Source organism: Athene noctua, chromosome 1 (genome assembly GCF_965140245.1).
Source record: "Athene noctua chromosome 1, bAthNoc1.hap1.1, whole genome shotgun sequence".
In the NCBI taxonomy this organism is placed as follows: Eukaryota; Metazoa; Chordata; class Aves; order Strigiformes; family Strigidae; genus Athene; species Athene noctua.
In genome coordinates, this window is record NC_134037.1 from 30,016,087 (window position 1) to 30,039,343 (window position 23,257).

Genomic DNA, 23,257 nt, shown 5'->3' on the forward strand with positions numbered 1-23,257 from the left:
GGATCATCAGTTGAGAGACGCCGCTCACTTAGATCTCTGTATAACAGATATAAATATTTATTAGGTTGTAGCTGGATTAACATAATGTATAATGCTAAAACTTGTACAGCTGCATCAGCATTTTGTTTTATACTCTGTCTAGCATAGAAAATAGTTTTGAACTGAAAACTTGGTAACTAATGTCAAGGAGAGAATGATTTTTGCCAAGTAAGGAGAGCATGAAAAAGATGACAGAAGAGCTTATCCTCCACAAAATCTTTCTGCAGCATTTTTAAGTAGATGTTAGAGTTTTATGTATTTTATGAGTCAAGTTTAGTCCATTGAATAACTATGATTATTACAATCAAATCAAAACAAATCAAGAAAATAATATAATAAAGTCCGCTTCAGAGCACATTGTCAGTTTGTGAGTAATTCATGGCAGTGATGAGTCTGAAAGCAGTATACACCTTCACTGATGCATTTCTTGCAGGACAGTTAGCTTGGTTTCATGAGGCAAGCCTTATTTATTCAGACTATCATCTATAAGAAAAAGACCCAAACCACAATTTGCATAGGTAAGCAAAAAACTCTAGAACTGTAGGTTCCCAGACACTGAAGGTTTAATGCTGACTGTGGTTTTTGCTCTTAAAAAAACAAGAAAAATTCCCACTACTTTAATTCTGTATGTATGTTGCTGGATTTTTTTGTAATAAATATATTTATACTATCGATGGACCAAATTCTCCAAAGTTTGAATAACTAATAGAAAAATTCACTAGCTTTATGAGACCACCATTCACAGTATTCTTCTAATGCTCAATAGGTCTTTCAGATAATATAAACATTATCCTGTTTATCGCTATTATAGTAAAAATAAAATTTGATTTTTCATGTCACAGCAGATGTAAGCTGAATACAGCTTAGCTCTTTTTCTAAGTGCCTTGGGCATAAATAGGTAATCAATCATATTTAATCAATATGTTGTTCAGCCATGAAGATTCCCATGTCTATAATTCCAGCTTTATTCAAATGCTCTTTAGTCTCATTACATTCTTCATTGATTTTTTTCATCCAACAGAGGCACAGAAATAAATAAGTGGTACATCTTGAAACTTGGATTTAAAAAAAAAAAAATCCCCTTTGACTATAATTATTTTCAATGTATTTCACTATTTTAAGGTTTGCAGCAAGTCATTTTAGTTGTCTGGGCCTCACTCTCACAGAGAACATCCTACTGGGATTATAGAAATGGACTTCAAAAGTAGCAGAATCAAGTACCAATTGCTCACTTTAACATATTCATTAAAGCGCTAACACAGGTGCAATCATGCCATGAAGAGGAAGTGAAGATGTTTATGCACAGTTCCCATCTACATACAGAAGTGGCAAATAAAATCCCTTGCAGTTTAAAATATTAAACAAAGTTCCCCCTCACCCATAATTTTGTGGATTGCAGTCACATGTAAATGTTGATTCTCCTTTTTAAAATGTTAAAGTGTGACAAAAGGCTTCTTATTGTCAGTCTTTTCATTGTCTAGGTTGTCACTGAATAAACATGAGCATAGTTGTTTCAGTTTGTTTGAAAACTATTGAAAAATGTAAATAACCATTGAGCTTAGAATAAACAGTTGAATGTGGCATTTGCTTTCGTTTTAAACAGCTTGAAATGAGAGGAAGAACAGCATGACATTAAAAGCACAATCTATCTTATTGTGTGGTTCTTTTCCATTGACTTTCTAAAAGCATTGCTCTTCGCTTATTCCAGAAGATAACAAGAAGCTGTGTTTGGCTGGTTTGATCAGTGAAATGAGAGGTGAGAAAGAATATTTGCATTTAAAATTGCTCTTTAATCTGTCTGTCCTAGAGCTAGGACCTTCTCAGTGTCTGGACAGACTGGTCTATTTCTTGCAAACAAATTATATATTTCTTTGTAAATACAAGAAGCTCATCTAAGTACTCCTATTGAGTGGCTTTCTGTACAAAAGTCCCCTTTTTATATCCAGGAATAAAAAGTCTCCTTTCTTATCCATGAATAAAAATGCAAGTGCAAGTAAAATATAAAAGCAATGTGTATTTTAGTCCCAAATTTATTCTGCTTTGGTAACTCTTTGCATTTGGGGTAAGGGAAGAAGTGCTAAGACACTTCTAGACTTGCATTAGACCTCTTAGCAAGACTCACCATAGTTGTTAAAAAATGTAAAGAAAAATATCACTGCACCGTTCATTATGAGCTTCCTATTCAGGAGGCAAAAATACAACTCTAGAGTCAAATGACTTCAAAAACAGGATCTGAAACAATGGTATTTTTGGCTTATATCTGGGTTAAGCACCCTTCAAATATTTAGCTTTAATCTTGAGTGAAAAAGTCAGGATGCTCAGATTAAAATATATTGTGCTAAACAATGGCTTTATTGCCTCAGTAGGGTGTTCCCTCCAGCAGAAGATCTATTCAAGCACTTCCCACTTTTCACTTCTGTATAAACACGAACCTCAATCAGTTATGTCTATTGCCTCTTTCATCAGTTGCCAACAAGACCTTAGCCTTTAACATTGATGATTCTTGTTGAGAAAAGACTCCAGAAGTCTCCCCTCAATCTGTAATGGTGATACCATTGTTAATTTTCCTTACTATATTTCAAGTGATGAAAATACATATCCAACCAAACAAATCTTAACCCTTTGTAATGAAAAAATGGCACAAAACCAGTCTTACCATTGTCCTTGTCAATAAAGATGATAATGCAGGACTGAAACAATATTTGAACTAATTTTCATTTACCATCTCCTATCTTGGTGCACTGAAACAGAAACCCTGTAAGTTTTGTAGATGGGACATCACCTTTCTAACAGACAAAGACCAAAACTGTGCAAGATATAAGTTTGAAAGAAGCAATTAAAATGCAATTCCAGTACCATTCTCTCTACTTAAAACTTCCCTGCCCAATGCAATGTACAATATGAACCTAATTTACAAGATTCATTTGATAAATCCCCAACAGCCATCTTGTCCTTAGTTCTAACTGAGGAGCCTGCTGGCATTGCTGCTCTCCCTACCATCCACTGCAGGCTCTTCAGCATCCTGGCAGTAACAACACGGCTCAGTGGTAAATCAGTGCTTCTGAAGAGCTCCAGACGGAGTCCTTGCTTTTAACTGGTCATGGCATGTATTGCTACACATGGAAAGAAGAATTAAGCAATAATTCAAATTAAATTGTGCTGAATTTGTGGAAGTAGTAGGGAGTATGATCCATAATGCATTTAACGGGGAACCACACTGTGTGGTTTTCAGTAAAAAACCCACAACAGAACCTGAGGTCCAGAAGGCTGTTTTATAATGAATTTTTGAATCCTTTTCAGCAGCTAGAGACATGTTCAGTATGGTGGTGTCTGTGGATTAGAGGTGTAAAGTTATATCTCAGAGAGTAATGACAAAGGGCTAAGTTCAGCTTTGTGAAAGAAGCTTCTTCTGAAGAAAGTTCACAATGACAAGGTCAAGCTTCTGCTCTGAACTGCACTCTGGTGGACGTCTCTTTAGCATCAGAGGAGCATGTACAAATTGGTCACACTCAACTAAGGATAGTCACTTTGAACAGCACTTTTATTCACCAGGTTACAAATCCAGGACCAGGTCTCTGATCCCAGAAGCTGCACAGCAGCTGTTAGTTATGCTCTTCATCCAAATTCACACACAATGAGCTGTTTTTAAAGTGAGGAAGGAAGGTTCACATAGTAACTATTTCTTTCTTTCCGTGTATATATTCTACAGTCTGTACCTCCTCTTTCTGTGGGTAGTCTTCTGAAGTTCCTCTGAGATACTATCTACACTGCACCCAGTAAAAGCTATATATTTCATAAGCAAGTAAAGAAAAAGGTGTGAGGTGTGTCACTCTCCCTTCCCTCTTTAGCACTCTTTTCTGAAAGTTGCTCCAAATTATTTTCCCTTTGGTTGTGTTGATATTGAAAATGTTGAATATGAATATATTCACGACAATGACTTCACTTTTCTTGAGAAACCTTTAGACATTTACTTTTATGGACTCTCACAAAGACTATCAGGAAACCTCAAAATATTTAAATATCTGATAATTACAAAGGAGTGTTCCAAACTTTTAAAAGCTTATCCAAACCAATTTGAACAGTTTGATATTTCAAGGTCAAACAGTCAATACAATCTCTGATTAGTAGTGCTGAGCAAATATCTAAAGATTTTTTTCAGGAAATGTTGTTTAAACATTAAAAAAATACGCTGCAGCCATCCTGTTCTATTTCTCGAGTTCACTTTCAGCTCAGCATTCAAATGACTTTATTCTATTAGAGCAAAGAAAAATCAAAAATATGGTAACTCACAGTCAATGACATTGTATTCATGTGCACAACTAATCAAACCAATGGTGCCTGCATATAGTAGTCAAAAATTGGAGTGAAATACTGTAGTCAAAAATGAAAAACATAAACAGATAAAGAAATTGTAATATGCTTGAGGGTTGCCTACAAGCAGAAAATGGGACAAAGTAAATAGGGTAAATTATTCATTATGAATTAGTTTCTCATCTCTAGGATTCAGTGTGAAAGAACAATAATTACACATGGCATTTGTTGCTGGTCAACAAATAGATCCAATTGCTTTTAATATCCAGTCAGATATGTGAGGTAGTGGTTTATTTGGAAAGAAAAACTGTGCTGATTATTTCCTGAAAAATTAAAAAGATTTTCCCCTGAAATATCATTTACAAATTCATACATAGATATATGACAATAAACTTTTTCTTCTACATGCACACAAACATACATTTAATTATTATCTCAGTACATAAGATACCAAGATGATTTAGATTGCATGAATTTTCATTGCAAGCTGGTGGATGTTGATGGTGCAAGTCAGGGGAAGCCTATATATTCCCACTCTGGAATACAGATGTTGAAAGGACACAGGAGACTGAAGGATCTCCAAAACATCTGAATTTGTTGTATAAGGCAATGTTTCTTGCTACTATTTAAGCAGGCAAAATAGAAATACAAACACATTTCTTTGTTTTTATTGGAGTAATCTATTACAAACTAAAATGACTTCTTTAATTGTGTGTATATTTTGTGCTCCTCGGAGTGTAAGCATTTCAAAACAACATGGAACTGGCTGAATGCTTTCTTAACCTTGATAATCCAGTTGACTCAACTTCTACTCCTGCTTTCCATATATTTACTATCCAGAAAAAAACATAAGAAATATTCCCTTAAAACTGCTTAATACACTTACTAGTACTGTAGATAAAAAAAAAAAAAAAATTAAGGAAAATATTTACTTAATTTATAATCTCAGTTTTACACTACAAGGGTTCTGTTCTGAAATTTGTCACTCATGGATTAGGAAAAGCTGCAGTTCTGCACAGAAAGGAAGGTCTCATACATTTTGATACTAACAGATAAATACACTATCAAGGAAGGCTATACTTTTTAATTTCCTTTTTTATCAGGGCTTTTTTCTCACTTAAAGGTGGAAACTGTGTTGAGGTAAATAATAACAGAGAGTGACTTCCCGTCCTTTTTTTGCAGCTGTTGTTCACTTGTGACTCTTGGCATTAACAGAACGTGCGTCCCTGATTTGAAGTGGCCATGAACTAATCTTTACTCTACAAATAGAAATGATTGAGTAAAGCTTTACCAACAAAGCTTAATTGCTGTTTCAATTTCCTGTCTTCTGTTCTAGGAAGACTATTATTTGAGTAAAACTGCATCTTCTCAATTATAGTGTATCTTTTCAATGGTTCTCCTAGTGATAGGATTATGGAATGGATTGGATGTTCATCCTAACCTTGGAGTTGCCACAGCTGGAAAAAGACAGACATCATATTTGATGTACTTTCTCCTCTACTTGAATATCTGTTGTTATGGTGATAGTACCAGGAGGAAACATTAATGAGGATGACCTGAAAGCTTTGATGTTTACAGCACGATTAGTTTTAACACCTCATAAGAAAAAGCGACAGCTAGTACTGCCCCTTGCTAAATATGAATCATTGTATCAGCTTTTATGGAAATTACCTGAAGATCTACTTGTAATGTATCTGTAACACAACATCAAATACAAAACTACATACATACATTTATATGGAATAAAACGGATTCAGAAGAATAATCCTTCCCCCTTTATATCTCAAAGGATATAATCTGTTATTCCTAAGAATTTGCCTACAGTAATGAGTGACTTTTGGTTATAATATAATCTTTAGAACATCTGTGTTGCTCTTTTCTGACAACCTGAAAGCTACCCAGCACAATCTTCTCATATCCAAAACTAAGCTGTGAGCAATTCTACGAACCCACATCACCTAAAACGCAGGTCTGCAGACACATTGCATCACCCAGCAGTGGGTAAGCAGTAGACAGAGGAGTTATTGGCCTGGAGTCTTCCAACTCAGAGGTACTTGATGTTCAACACAGAGTTTGGCTCACAAATGTTACAAATGCAAGTGGTAACTTACATATTCTTCATAGGCCTCATGTGCAGGTGGTGGGGGTGGTCTGTAGCCCGGGACAGCCGGGGCGCCCCTTGCTCGAGGGGTGGGAACACCTCTTGCCACTGGTGGGACGGGGAGGGCTCCACGGGTCACTGGCGCTCCTCTGGGTGCTTGGGCACCTCGTCCAGGTAGGGGTGGAGGAATCGCACCCCCACGTCCCCTGTGGAGAGCAGAAGGAATGATCACTTTGGTGTGTACCAGCGAAGGAGGACATGCAAGTGCTACTCCTTCTTACATTTTTACAACTATTTAAAGTATCATACAACTCTGGGGTTTTGGCAGGTACAATGTCAAGCACTTTTATGCAATATCTCAGGCAGAACTCATATTACAGAAAGGCATTACTTTTAAGCCCTCCAGTGCCTTTTACACCTGATCCTCTTGTTGCTTGTACTAATGAAATTCTGGATCCTTGTAATTCACAGAGTTGCAGAGTTACTTCAAAGTAGTTCTAGAGGAAGGAGAAAGTGAAGAAATTTTTCTGTTGCTCTTGAATTGTTTTACAAGAACAATCAGCATTGTCATTCTCCTGTTTATTGGTGGGTGGGAGAAACTGATTGACAGAAGATGATGCAGGATGGCAGAAACTTGCAAGGCAAAATAGAGCAAGAGTATAAAATGAGACTAAGAAATTCCCATCTAATTTAGTTCAGTACAAGGGAAGGGTATCACGGGATTCTGCCTTCCCCCACTGTGCAGAGAGAACAGTGCATACAGACAAGCACAGAGAGGTGTAGTATCCTCCCATTTATTTATGCTATATCCACCTTGCTGTACTTCTTGCTGAGTAAGAAGCAGCTGTTACTGGTTGTAACTATACCATACGACAAATTAGAAGGGGAATATATCAGGGAAGCAATCTGTGCTTTTTGTTTCAGAGCAGTATGCTCATTTTTGAAGGCTGTGAGTGCTGGGTACAACTATGCATGACACCCAGATCCAGAGCTGTAAATGAGCTGTGGCTTGTTCCCTGCTCAGACAACCAAACCCATAGCTCTAGCTTGTGATGTTCACTACTTTACTACAAGTTTCACTAGCCAATTCTGGAATTACAGAATCAAAGACTGGTTTGGGTTGGAAGGGACCTTGCGATGGATGCACTTGACAGCCAAAGTAGCAGTAGTTTGGTAGAGGCTCCAAAGGAGGTAAAGGTCTGAGTTGTAGCCAGGCCAAGAACTCTAGGAAACCCACAAAGGAGCAGAGCAAACAAAGTTGTGGGTACAAGAAATCTCATGCATACTTCTCCCATTGTATGCAAACTGACTACGAGCCACCACTGTATCCCATAAATATGACAGCCTAAGTGAGCCTTCTTTGAGCTCTCCCTGCTAGGCAGCATGGCTGCATGGCAACGATCTCCCCTTGAGCAACAAGATCTTTTACCAAAAACAGACTGGTGGATGAGCCCAATTTGAGTTCTCCCTAAATTCCAACTGGACTGCGTGCCAGGTAATTCTCTCCTTGAGCAGGGATGTCTCTCAGTGTTAAGACATATTAGTCATTTAGCTTAAATAAGTAAGTTTTGAATAGAATGACTTAGTTATACTGTTGTGTGATTTAGTATGCTCTTTGCTTAGCTTTACTTACTTAGCATGAGTAGCTAGATTTGCTGAAGCCTTAGGCTGCAAGCTGTAAACTTTCACTTAGATTTACTGAACTTGTACCTACTTAGTCAAAACAGGGGCCTCCAGTCCCAGCATAAATCAGAAGATAAGGAGGCTTCAAGGCTACAACCATCAACAGCAGCTGAACTCGACAAGATAATGAATGGCATGTCTGAAGACAGTGAAGGAATCCAATAAGGTGTCAGAAATGCTCAGACCAGAATCACTATGGACCAAAGGGGGTGTGAAGAGAGTCTAAAGAGTGTGTGAAGGACGAGTGAATAGGCTGTAAGGGTATAATTGCCCTGGGATTTCTTTGTTCAGGTCCCTTCCTGTTCCTTCTCTCCCTCCCTCTCCTGAGGCACCCAGCTTGAGCTGATCCTGCTGCTCTACCGCTCTATAAATGATTTATTTTTATAAGATTTGGTGCTTGAGACTCTGTTTTGGGAAACCTAGGGTTTGAAATTTGGAGTGAACTAAACACTGGATGCCTGGATGGAAGGTAAGTGATTAAAAGCATGTTAAACTTTAAAATCCTAAGTAATACAAAGGATTGACTGTACACATACAATCCTTTAGCCACCAACAGTTAACCAAGTATGGGACTGTCAGTATCCAGCCACACCTAAACTCCTCTCTGAGAAGTTTAGGAAAGAAGGGGATCTATTCTGAACCTTGTGACTGAATGGGAGGGTCTCCCATACTGTCTTGCATCTCTGATCTCTGTGTAAATCATTCTAAATTGATTCTGACTTGATTTTCCTTTGTATGTTTCTCCTGTGAATAGTAATAGAGTGAATCTTGCCACTGAGCTCTGTTAAGTTGCACTTTCACAAATACTTTAAGTGATCTAAAACACTCATTTGCAACAGACTTTCTTCAGAGATCCTCTAGTCCTGTAGTGAGCAGGGACATCTTTCACTAGATTGAGTTGCTCAAAGTCCTGTCCAACATGACCTTGAACACTTCCAATGACAGGCATCCACAACTTCTTTGGGAAACCTGTTCCAGCGTTTCACCACCCTCACTGAAAACATTTTTTCTCTATGTCCAAACTAAACCTACCCTTTTTCAGTTTACCTGTACTGGCACTACAGGCGTTGGTAAAAAGTCTCTTTTTCTTATGAGTGCACTTTCTTTATGGAAAGGCCACAATAAGGTCTCCCTGGAGCCTTCTCTTCTTCAGGCTGAACAGCACCAGCTCTCTCAGCCTTTCCTCATAGAAGTGTTCCATCCCTCTGATAGCTTTTGTGGTCCTCCTCTGGACCCACTCCAACAAGTCCATGTTTTTCTTGTGCTGGGGACCCCAGAGCTGGATGCAGTACTCCAGATGGGGTCTCACCAGAGTGGAGTAAAGGGGAAGAATCACTTCCCTTGACCTGCTGGTCATGCTTCTTGTTCTGCAGCTCAGGATAGGATTGGCTTTCTGGGCTGTAAGTGCGCATTGTTGGCTGATGTCTAGCTTTTCATCTACTAATATCCCCAAGTTCTTCATTGCAGCGCTGCTCTCAATCCCTTCATCCCCTAGTTTGTGCTGATACTGGTGATTACCCAGGAGTAGGACCTTGCACTTGGCCTTGTTGAACTTCATGAGGTTTGCATGGGCCCATCTCTCAAGCCTGTCAAAGTTTCTGTGGATGGCATCCCTTCCCTCAAATGCATCAACTGCACCACCATAAATATAATCATGTGATTAGCATAAATTATTATCATAAATATTTAGCTTAAAATAATTCAGTTGCAATTTTTTTTTTTATTAATATTCTCCTGGGATTTCTGACTGGAAAATAAGGACAGCATCCAAGATCCTATATCTGTGCAACTCATTCAATCAGTTGGGTATTTTGCAGGAAGTGGGGGCCAGCACTTCACTGATAATGCTTTGAACCTAATTTAAAAGCTGCCAGTCTGTTGCAGTGGTGTTCTGAACATCATTATTAAGTAAAGCCCTTCAGAGATCTTAGGTGTAACGAAGACTGGTTTCTGAGCCCAAAAAGACTTTGAGTGGAGGATGGTCATGAATGCCAAATCTAAAATATCCTGTGCATGTGCATCATACTACAGATAAAAAAATCCATTCAAGAACTGAGGGAAACATGATAAATACATCCAGGGGAAAAAAAAAAAAGGGTCATAGGCAAGATTGGCAAGTTCAATTACCGAAGAACAACTCCTCAGTCGGTGTAAAATAGGGTACCTCCATATCCTATTTCCTCCAAAATAAAAGTGGATTGCTCAGGACCCATTCTGAAATGATCTCTACGGATACCTAGAAGTAGCTAGGTAACTTATGTGCCTGAGGCAACAAATTTCTTAAGGGTTCACTGTGAAAAATGAATCTGAAAGAGTGTATTAAGATTATACATTGGCCTTATGAACAAGCAGAGCTATGTGTTACCTATATATGAAAAAAATTCTTGGAATAACTCAGGAAACATTCACACACCAATGTTTTTAGATTATGCCAATCAGATTCCTATAAAACTGATAACTTGTGCAACAAATAATATATAATGAAATATAGATATTTAATTAATAAATAATATGTAATGAAATATGTGTATTATAGATATAATATGCATAGAAATAGAGCAATTATTTGGCAAATAAAAGTCCATCCAGACTATGTAGCCTTCTCTGACCATACTATTTTATTGACCAATGGTTTTATGCTACTGACCATACCAATTCTGTGCTGGCATAAAATAATTGTTTCCTAGAAATATCCTTTCACTGACTTCATAATATGCTCTGATTTGTTGTTTGATACTTGTATACCACCCACCGTAGCCTGTGAAATGCACATCGGTGAACCTGGCACAACACGGACTGCACAAATTGTCAGAAGAAAGACATTTTGGTTTACTGACCACGATGTGTATGTAGTTATGTGGTTTTCTTTTAGTTTTTTAAAAAGATGCTTGTTTTACCATTGTTTACGCTTTCTAAATCTATTACAATAATAGGTCAGGTTAACACACCTTGAAGGAGCTGCAGGTGGCACACGGATCCCTCTTCCTCGAATGCCCCGTCCACGTGCTGAATCCTCAGAACCGTTCAAATACGACAGTTCTCTCAGCTGCTCCTGGCGAATTTCATCATTATAATCCTGAAATGCAAAAGTTGAAACTTACTGAAACTTTGTATTTTGGCTGAGCTGCCAAACCATCCATTTCTGCCAAAGCAGAAATTACATGGATGGTATTTGGGTGAAGTGCTCTGCCTTATCACCTACATGCTGAAAAACCATACAGTGAGAGTGGAGAACTAACTATAATTACGTGGACAGACAAATTTATATAGGTAGCTAAGGTGGCCTTTGTACACACAAAATAAACACACAAGGCACAAAAGGCTTAAACACAAAGCAGACATCAAGAACATATCTGTATACAAGATGTAAATGGACTTTCACATACAAAAGGTAGCAGTCCCAAACAAAATTAAATAGCAAAACCCCCTTCATAAATATTTTATATTTTTTGGTAGACATCCCTGGATACCTTTATGTACTTAAACCACAAATTTTACCTTACATTGCTCTTTAGTATGCAAAATTTACACTAATTTGATTGCATGATTTAAACCAATACCAATAAGCATCACTGAATGTAAACTTCAGTTATTCTATATATCCACTAAAAAACTTCTGAAAGGAGCTCTCTCCTTAGGACTCATAAGTAACAAAGCTATGTTTACTATATAAAATTGTTAAATGATATACAATAGGCCCATTCTAAGACTGCAGGGTAACGACTCCAGCACTGAAAGCTTCTGCTGGCTCAGTAAACAGAACTTGGATTAATTTCCTTTTCTTATTGATACAAAATACATAATACTGGGCAATTTTTACTTATTTGCAACCTTTGTCTCAAACAGAAATTTTTTTTTTTTTTTGTTTCCTTCCTTTTGTATTCAGTTCTTTGCCTGCTGATCATGATAGTAAGAGCCCACTGCTGTACCTGGCTTGCTGGCAGCAGAATTAGGCAACAGTTAATTACTGTTTCAAAACAGAAAGGATTACTGAATTTCAACCCTTCAGTCTTTCCAGCCTTCCACAGGCAAGAACCATTGGCTGTTATGCAAGGGTCTGAAAATGCTACAGTGCCTGCTGCTTCATGGGTAGGTGACTGTGCAGGACGCATTACAAGTGACACTTCAGCCAAATTAATGATAAGTGAGATGGAACTGGGGCCTTGACTGTTCCTTCTTCTTCCTAAGGAGGTCCAGAAAATCTGTTTAAAGATACGAAGCTGATCGTGTTGTGTTCTAGGAGAATGCAGGTGTGGTCACAATTTCCCTTTTAAATTTCTTGGGAGTGCAGCTGGAGTAAAATCTATTAATAAAATTCAGCAAAGAACCCCATTTATACAATATAGTGTGTGATATTTGCAGTAGAATAATAATTAAAACCAAATCCCTGATTTGCTAATAAACCAGATAACGGTTTCCAGTTCACACCAATCCCCAAATCTTTTTGCACATTTTTCTATTATTCTAACATTAATGGTAATAAGCCAAAGACATTATCCTAAATCAATGTGCTCTGTAAAACACAGAGGGAAACACACAGATAAAATCAATGAAGTCACATTTACAGCAATTGCTGAACAGGTACCATCTATTATGCCTTGCTTAATATCATGTGTTATTCACACTGGCTTTACAAGGATTAGGACTTCAAACTTGCTGATTGAGTTTACCCTTCAGATTCCACGCCAGTACTGGGACTGAACTTCATTAATAATGTAAGTAAATTTTGTAAGAGAAAGATGGGGGGGGGGGGGGGGGGAAGAGAAAGGATCTGCAAGGGACAGAAATCGTAACTTTCTGTGTTGCTACTTTAATCTCTCTCCTTTGTAACACTGCTGTATAAATAAATTCTAACAGAAATTGCCTCAAAGCCACTATTCCTTCCTCAGATATACACATAATTTAAAATCTTAGTATTGATGAAGCAGAAAATCAAAATTAAATTTATAATATACAGTAAGTTCTGCACCATTCTGTTATGCAATGACCTCAGTTTTTCTACAGGCTATTTACTACATGTCCAGTTAAGAAATATGTACAATTTAATCTGAAATGGCAAAATAAAGACAACAAAGTACATGGAAGACTGCAATTAAGATGCTGGGATGGGTATCCTGAAAGACAAACATTGCAATAAAAAATTATAACTCTATATAGGTAACTTATCTTAGGTGTCCTTTAAAAAACATAATAAAGATCATAAACCTGAAATCTGAAATTTTCAAATGAAATGCTCCCTTCAACTCCTTCATTAAACAGAAACGTAACACTGAATTAATCTTTCATAACTGCTACATAAGTCTAGCTAGAATGAGTATCCTGCTGAATATTTAATTGTAGCTGAGTTCAGAGCCTAGCACATGAGCAAAATTATGTTGCTGATGCTTCATATATTTCTAGTCCCAAGAGAGAGTACAAACCCTTGCAAGACATACCTGTAGTGAAGAACGTATAATGAAGTAGCTACACACTGCAGTAGTATATTGTGTTTCAGAAAAAAAATTCCTACTCTCCTATTAAAATAAGGTCATGAGAAATGTTCTGTACTTCTTAGCTTTTGTTATAGCTCTCTAATAGTCTTCTAGCTGTTCTTACAGCTGATAATCTACATTAAACTATATTCTTTGCTCTTGTTTATACCATTAAAGACATTATTACCTATAAAGAGCTTTTCCATTTACTGATAATAGTAAGGGTGCTACCTACTTATATCACAGTGGTTAGTGTTTGCAAACAACCACTGTAGGTGACCTAACTACCCACGCCCACAACTATTCACCTAAACATGCATCTTGACTAGAAATACCAAAGATAGACAACCTTAACAAAGTCGGTAGCATCCAGGGCAACCATAAATCGTAACATTATGTAAGTGCCTAAGAACCAGTTACATATTTAGATACAACATTCAATATTCTATAGTACATGAACATGTTTACCCCAAATTACCAAATTTATGTTTATTAATGAGGGCCGGTAATGATTAATTAGGTCAGTTGCCTTGACTGCTCTAGGAACAAAGGAGACCCATTAGTACGAGTCCAACTGGTAGCAGGTCACCCAGGGGCCCTTCTGGCAGCAGTGGCAGAGGTGTGGCAAAGAGGGGAAAGCATGTAAGCTGTTAGAGAACTCAGTAAACCATTTTGCTAAAAAATGGCAAGCAGCAAAACCTGATCTGAATTAACAAGAATGTGTAGTGACAAGGGAGGAGAGTTAATAAAGAAATCAAAGGATATGGCAGAGACAGAGGCAATGGATTTTGGGAATATATATCTATCATTAACATAACAAAGGCTCCTAGAAGTCAAGGATAAATCAATCCCTTAAGGACTGTGATCTCCTGTCCTGATGTGCTTCACACATTTAAGTTCTTTCCATGAGTACGAATGATTTTTCACTATTAATAAAAATCATTATTCTTATCTGCGATGGTTGAATTTCATTCTAACTCCATAGTTAAGGGGTGAGTCATTTAGGTTAAATGAAAACTACTTAAGAATGTGGAGTTATGCAAGTCAAACCTAAAATGAAAAGCACTATTCTTCACATTGACAATTTTGAAGTATGAATAGAGCTCACAGATGACATTTTATAGCATACACACATTCCTTACACAGTTAAACTAGACATGTGTCATGAGAAGAGCAGACTATCCTCCACATAGTGTTGCTACTACTAGGACAGATTTACAGGCATCTTAATTGTATAGACAAACAACTACATATTAACACCTTGTATTTAAGTCATCAAATCCCTTGATTTTAACTGAGTGAAAAGCAGCACAAAAATAAATGCTTTTCTTCTGGTTAGTTTCTCTATAACTCTTAAAGTGCTTCCCAAAGGTCCTGAGGCATCCATAACTCAAATTTACAGCTGGCTTATTCAGAGAACCTATGGTGCTGGAAATCTCAGTCTGCCTTGCCTGAACTACAAAACATTTTCTCAGGCGTGTAATACTCTCTGAAGCTCTGTGATGCCAACAGAGAGCACTACATTCACAGACATACATACACTCCACCCTGTGATCCTCTCTTCCCACATACAGGTAGCAGAATGGGAACAGGAGACGTATCTGGACTCCTGTGGCATTTCTGCATCCTGCCCAGCTCCCAGCACGAGTAAAAGAGCTCCAGGGCTCCATGTATTTGCACGGATTCACTGAAGCTAGAGCATCTCCCTATCTCCCCTAAATCCTGATGTCACTGCCTTGGGGCTATTTTCAGGCAGCTTAAATTGCAATTAGCCTAAAATTTCCATTGATTACATGCTTCAGAAAACGGATAGCCAGACAACAGGACACAGAAGAACCAGTGAATTTTAGGTGGAGCTAGGTGATGTGAATATGGACTTTTTTTTTTTTTTTTTCCGTATGTTTTTAGATGCATACCAATTTTGGACACTAAAAGAGACATTGTCCACATGCTCCCTTGTGCGTTGGGAAAGCACAAGACCTGTGAAAATAACTGGTGGTGAGGAGTTCTGGAGTTGCTGCTTCTTTGTGTTCTCTGTGGCCTCACGAAACTGAGCTGTGCCATGGTTCAGCTTCAAAGCATGGTGAGAACCACTCATCTGGACTCACAAGGTCAGGATCTGCAGTTTATTATACTGAAGAGGCCAAGAACACAGGAATTCCCACTTTCTAGCTGAGTGCTTTAATATCAAACTGTTACAAAAGTGAAGAATAGTTCTGCTCAGTACCGGAAGAGCTTGGTGAACAGAGATATTTAGCATTTCCTGTTATTTCTCTATATTCCAAGATCCTGTTCTAAGACTCCAGTGCATTCAAAATGTAAACACATTGGACTTTTGTCTGCACAAATCCAAAGCCTCTCTCTATCACTGTCTACTTCAGAAACTTGGACAATTGTTCCAGGTAGGTTGGATAGCCCTCCCCATCACCTAAAATTCAGGTGAGACAGTGCCTCAGCTGGGCATGCAAATTAGGTGGATGCAACTGCATCTTCAAACTTCATTCTTGGTCTCTCTAATACAAATTCGAAGTTCACTGCAAAAAACAAGGTTAATCTGTAGCTGAGACCGTGCCCAATCAAGCAATTCCTACAAAGTTTATCAGAATTGTGGGAGCTGGCTCTAGCCCACCCCATGTGGGTGTCTGATGGCTATGGCATATGTTCCCAACAGAATATGGAAGAGCTCAAAACAGACAGCTGTTTTGATGTTCCTAGATAAGACCCATGTTCTCTGAACCCCTGTTTAATGTATATGCATGGTTTCCTGGTTACCTACAGTCAAAGCCATCTGTTAAGATGGCTTTTTGCCCATTTGCAGACTGGTCTGATTATTTCACTAGAGCATAGGTGCCAGGTAATGATAGGTTTAGATGGAAAGCCTGCAGTGCACCACAAGTGACAAAGCTTCTGCCAGAAGTCCTTCTCCGTGACTTCAATACTGCATTAGCAACACATGCCTCTTTGCATTTGCCCATATATATTGGCACTCACATAAGGCCATTTTGTGTACATGCAGCTCTCTGGCAGCCAGTAACCCCAATAAATGCATAAAAATATAAATATAATCCATCTGAGCCCAAGGAAGAAAGGATTTTCTCTAAGCAATCAGCAACTTAGCCAGATCCACAGTCATAAACATTATGCCCTTTCACTTGCCACATATGCAAAAAACTGCTCTTTACCTGCTTATAGTTTGTCTGAAAAATAAGCTTTAATTTTGTGGGTCACCCTTAGCAATTGAAACACATAAAACAGACCATACATTTCTCTCAGTAGCAGTCTGGATGTGTTGCAGCCAACATGAGTTTCAGCTTATAAATGCCTATGGGCAGAATGTAAGCAGACATAAGCTGGAGCCACGTACACTTGCCTTTGAGGTTAGTTGACAGCTGGGGGATTTGTCAGCTTGCCACAGAGAGCACTAACCCAAGCGTAGATGTCATTTTTCTCTTTGAGCATGCACAATTAAATCTGCCTGGCATCATCAGCATGGGGCACCACACTCTACAAGCAGTGTGGAAGGGAGGGGGGATGTCTTGCTCCTCAGCAGCTGAAGAGAAGCTGCCAATCCCAGAGTGTAAATTTTGCATAGGCAACTGCTATGAAACTTCAACCCAGATCTTCCAGTCTTTGCTAGAACAGAGCAAAATAAGCCTCATCTAACTGTATAATCGATGTATTTTTTTTTCATACTAAACACAGATTTCAACAGATTATTCCAGTTTACATGGAAATGCTGTTAGCCACACAAAATAACCACACTGAAGATGAGTGCATGACATTTGAAAAACTTTCAGAAAACTGTATTAAATTTCAGCTGTTTGCCCCAATTTGTTCTATCTCTTGTTCACAGGCCCCCAAATAAATGGATATTGTGATCTGTAATTCATCCAAATGATAGCTATGATGCTGCAGAAGTCAGTTAGCTGACAGCTCCCTATCCCTGAATTTAATTTTGAGTGAATCGTGGCTGCCAGAGACTTGTGCTTATTTACAGCTGTCACTTGAAAGGGATATATAAGGGAATCATTAGTATGAACAAAGGGCATATAGCAGGCTGCAGGAAGGGTGGTGTAGCCACCTACACCTAAAGAAATAGATATGGATTTGCACTGGATGTTTACACTGGATCCAAGGAAGGAAGGGATGTGATATGGCTCGTCTTCCTCTGGGAAAACCCAGTTGCTTCAAAGAAGGCAGAGAGTAGGACTGCCACTGCTCTTCCCCAGCTGTTTGCTGGAGCTCTACTACTAATGAGATCACTAATTGCTCTTATGGCCAGAGTAGCTGTCGACTATAGTCTACATTAAAGCCAACACAAGTAACAATCTATACACAGGACCTATGCATCTTTTTTTTTCCCCCCAATCATGCAAAGTGGAACCCATATTGCTTCCTGCTCACCACTGCTGTAGGTGTGCAGCACCCTTGTCAACCCTTTGCAGCCAGCAAAATTCAGACATGTTTAGTCTTTAGTGTGCCCATCTCACCCAGCCTGGCTACAGTTATGCTCTCTCAGTCCCACGTTGCACATTAAACAAAAGATGTTGCTCAACCAGAGGAGACTGTAAAGAGCAATGAAGGATGAGAAGTCTGGGCAAGAAAATATTTCACCATGGGTTTGCTGAGTGACCTTTCTTTTATGGCTTCTGAAAAATTTTAGAATTTTTAAAAATCTCATTAAGTGATAATCTGTACAAGTTGATCACACATAGTACATTGGGACTGAACTGGATACATGACACAGGAATGAGTTTTTAAAGCAACATTAGTATTTTTTTGAGTTATTGCAATATATGTTTAAGATAATGTGAGCTGTCCTTGGAGTAAGGACTGTCTTGGCAAGCACTAAGTCCATTACAAGTGCAGAGCAGGAGTGTTCTTAATAATGCTACTAACATATACTGAGATCTATTAATAACTGTGGTCTGATTCTAAGTCAGGAGAGAGATAGAGAATATCTTAAATTCAGTCACCACAGACCCAGCTGTAACATCCTGGGAGGGGGAGTTGGCAGCTGGGTGATTCATCACAGCAGCACTGTGTCTCGACAGAGGAGCTGTGGGGATGATAGTATGACCCATGTGTTTGGTCCTCTGTTTTTCCAGAATAAAGATTTCTCCAGACTAACCCAAGTTCTGGACTAGATCCTGTATGTGGATTCCTTCAGGAACCCTGAATCTCTCTTTGTTCATCCAGTTTATCCATAGCCTGTGTCTAGGTAGGTTTTTGCAGGGTCAGAATAAAGGAGACCACCCATACCACTGATACTCTGACTGGAGCAGCATTGTCTCATCTCCTGATGGCAGTGCACCAGCACCAGCACCAACAGCATTGCTGCTTGGCACAGCTGCTTGGAGGAGAAGAAACTGGTTGCACAGATTGGGGCAAAGCTGGACTGAAAGTGAGAAAACAGATGAAGACTTTCCTTCCTTTGTTGGTCATAGCAGCGGGCATGGAAACTCCCTCCAGAAACCTCAGGCTGCCGTCAGCTCTTGGCTTTGAAGGGGCAGCAGTGCATCAGCATTCTCTCTAGTCAGAAGTCAAGGTAGAAAACACCGTATCTGTATTTCTCATGCGTTGCTTCTACACAGAAATCTCACTAACCCAAACTAAACAGCATAGAAAATCTTCCCCAGAGCCAAGACGTTTTTGCATACTAAGGAAAAAATTATAACAAAACATGCTGGGAAGATGATCTGTAATAGCACCGTAAAAATACAAGACCAATTTTCACTGCTGGAATTAAAGATATTTCAAATCTCCTTGGTTCAAACTGTTATAATCTAAATTAGTTTCAGTATTGAGAGATTTGTGGATAGATAGTGTAATGATACAGAGGACAATCGCAGGAGGACAAGCAGGTATGCAAGGAGTATCACTCTCCACATTAAATTCAATAAGCATGAGGAAAAGACAGTGAGGAGATGACACTGAATCTCAGGGTCACCATCTGAACTGTCACAGAAACTAAAAATATTAAAGAATTTAGACTCAACTTTCTGAAGTTTATGCCAAACTTCCAGTGAGAAAGAGTGCAAATACAGAAACAAATAAGCAAAAAATACACTGAAAGGAAAGAAACATACCAAATAAGGAAAGTTGAATTACGCCACTGGAAAAACAAAACAAGCTCAATAAATTAGCAAAAAGTACTTTCTCAAGTATCTAAATTTAAAAAAGCTGATTTAATAATTTCATCAAGCAGGTATGCATCAGGTATAAGATGTAGGTTTTGTATTTTTAAAATAAGATTTAAGACAAAAGGAAAAATGGTTAAGGAAATGATTAAGGAAATGATAAGCAGTTACAGGAAGTAGAAAATAATTTACAAAGAAAAGCTTAGACCATGTACCAAGTACAGATATACTCATTAGCAAGTGTCTCTCCACTCTTTTTAAAGTACATTGTATGGGAAAGACTAGGAATGAAGTGTATAAAACTGAGCAAGTGTTATAATTAATGCAGCCAGGTATAGGTGAAAATATTGTCAGAGTTTCAAGGTCAACAATTTAATATAATATGATAAAAATGTTATCAGTTCTATATTTGTTTTTATTTAATTTGAATATATTTTATTTTGTTATTGCATAAATCCTTGTAAATAAAACTATCTACCAGGAGATATGGCATTGCTATTTATAAAGTCTCATTTTCTGCTCTGCAGCACGCATTAAATAAGGTTTCAGGTACTTTAACACAATTACCACTTTTTTTTTTTTTTTTTTTAATTTTATTTTTAAACTGAGTATCAGATAATTCCTGGTTATTACCAGGTAGCAAAAAGTTTTGCCTCTCAAAATCTTCTAGGTTTTTTACACTGCTTCATGGCTGGTGCATCTAACCCATTTCTTCCCAGGTGGCTGCACAAGAAGACCAGCTTTAGATCAAATACGAACAGCCTAGGGTCAAGGGGAAAAGTGAAATAAGCTCCACAGCTGAAGGACTCTCTCACTGAGAATAACTGAACAGAAGCAACTGAAGAACCAGATCAAGCACAACTATTAACCCAAGGAATGGCAGTGTAGTGGGGGGAGAGAGGGCTGTCATGTGGAATGGTGCCAGAAAACTTACAGATAAAAAAATCTATTTATAAACAGGACCCAGAATTGGAAAAAGAGCTTTTAAACAGATGCATTTATAGCCAGATATTCCACTTAGTATATGAACTTCTGTATTTCGTCCCAGCTTCCGCATATGTCGCTCCAAATATGGTATTTTCCAGCATCAGGTAATCTTGATGATATACACTGGACACAGGAACAAATTGTATTACTGAGAGGAAAACCTCGGGAATACCAGAGAGATGCAAATGGGATACCAAAAGCCAGACTTAGCTATCATATTCCCTACATAATACTAGATTCATTAGCATATAACTTCTTCAACTTAATTTCTGACTCACAAGCCCACTAGTGTATTTTCTTATAAACTGGTTTATTTTTATAGAAACACAACATGATAGAATACTAAATTTTTAAAGTGTTTCATAATGATAATCTTATCATTGAAGATTAAACTCCAACTTCCTAATATCTGAACATAATTCCTGTAATAAAAGAAACAAAGAGCATTCAATACTTTTCCATCATTTCCAAGCAACACAATCAGCAATTATACATGACTCTGAAAGGGGAAAAGAATGGAAGGAAGTAAAACGGGCTTGGAAAACATGTGTTCAGTTTCTTTCCATTTTACATTATTATACTGTTACAGACATATCAAACTGTTATAAAATTTCAATCTTTAATTTCAATTTAAAATCTTTTAAAAGAATTTTAAAAGTGACCCTACCTCGTTTCTTAACTATGGCAATGCATACAGTTCTGTACTTGCAAATATTTAAAAATTTGGTTTTATTTTTTATAATATTTAAAGAATGGTATGTATCTAAATGCATATGTGGTGATCTTCCCTGCTTATTGTGAATACCCATCCCTGAATCATGTCAAAATGTCTAGGTCTCCTTGAAGCTATTAATCTGGCCCCATATCAAAGAAAAACCTTATTAAATTTAATTCTGTGCTATGAGTCAGAAATTTGCAAAAAAGGAATTATTAAGTTATTTTCTTTGTTATTCACAGAGATGAAATATTGCTTTCTTTCTCTTATGTTCGAGTAGATAATGCACATGTGAGAACTGGGAATGTTCACAGAACTTTTTCCAAGCCAAATGTTAATCACTTTTATGTTAGAACTAATTCTTCAGTCTTTCCTAAATAGCTAAAGCAAAAAGGTTCTGTAATTGTTTATTAACTTCATATGAAAACAAGTATAGGTATTTAAAATACAGCATATATTGTAGAGTGGCTCCTAAGGGAATACTATTAATTAGTAATTTGGCTAACATTATCCTGGCCATAAATCTCCTTTCTTAAATTTGCAGTCTGGGATAGTGAAAATATGGTTGAACAATTAGGAAATGAGACTCAAGAGGGTGATTTTTTTTTTTTTTTTAAATCCTAGAAATAAAGGTCAGATTGAGGTGTTTTAACATATGAGGGAGCACAATTCATATGCATTGAAGTACCTCACTGAGCTCAGTGCCACCTTAAAACTGGACTAATTCCGGCTAGAAAGAGGATCCCAGCAGCTGCTGGCCAAGTGTCATGTAAGCTGAATTTGCCAAGCAGATTTCCCATTCAGCACAACTGTGATACATTGATTCAGAGCCCGTGTGTGAGACCCACTGACTCAGGACCTCAGGTCAGTTGCCCCACAGGTACAAATCCCACAAACCCAGCCAGGCATCCACAGCTGTGCTGGCTGTTAGGATAACAATGATGGTCACAAATCCCACCCCTGAATTGGCTCTAGCATCACGACTGGGGTTTGAAATCAGCCCTAAATTCTTGACTAAGAAAAAAAATCCCACAGATATCAGTGCTTTCCTGTGATAAAAAGCTAGGGCAGCTAGCAAGTTGTGGAGATACAGGGGTTATAGTCATAGAACTAAAAATATAACTTCATTTTTATATAAAAAATAATAGCTAGTGCTAATAAGCCTCAGCTGTGAACACAAAATTATTAGCAGAATGATGCACTGACTATTGCTTCCTCACCTGTTTTCAATGCTGCTACAAAACCTGTGGTGAGCTATCTTGATATCAAAGGGATAAATAGCTGTCACCTTACATTACATGTTTTTCAACTAAAAAATTATATAGACTTACAGTGTAAGTATTTGAAAACGAATACAGGTGATTGTGAACCCATTAGTTCCAAGCTATTATTCAACTATAATTAACCCAGTTCTGCATTATTGATTTTAGAAGCATGGAAATCTGTGCTAGACTTTCCTTCTGCTTTTCCAGTCAATTCAAGTAAAATGTCCTAAATTTAATTAAATGTGTCACGTTTAGGACTACTAAATACCTAATCTTTCAATATAATTATTCACCTCATCATAGAAAATGTGAGGGGACACTAAAGAAATAACAGTAACTTCATCATTGTTTTGTCAAAGGAAAGCCTTCTATAGATGGAATTAACTGAGAATAGTTTATTTCTTTTTTCTTTTCATCATTCAAATGATCAATTATTTTAAATGAAAAGTATTTTATTAAAATGGTAATATTTTTAATTAAAACTGAAATACATTTAATTTGTCAATGTTTGTAATTCGTTTTAATGCCAAATCTGTATAAATACC

General features: G+C 37.7%; 1 protein-coding gene across 2 annotated transcripts in view; it reads right to left on the reverse strand.

Annotated features, from left to right (window-relative positions):
- Nucleotides 1-23,257, reverse strand: part of KHDRBS2 (KH RNA binding domain containing, signal transduction associated 2) — a 382,788-nt gene that overhangs the window by 105,721 nt on the left and 253,810 nt on the right. Inside the window, exons 5-7 of one of the 2 annotated variants that reach the window (XM_074922518.1) lie at nt 11,083-11,210; nt 6,462-6,657; nt 3,284-3,306 (exon numbers count right to left, since the gene is read on the reverse strand). In XM_074922518.1, coding sequence (XP_074778619.1) covers nt 3,284-3,306; nt 6,462-6,657; nt 11,083-11,210 — 347 coding nt within the window. The remainder of the gene's footprint in view (nt 1-3,283; nt 3,307-6,461; nt 6,658-11,082; nt 11,211-23,257) is intronic. The other variant, XM_074922510.1, reaches the window with a different exon arrangement.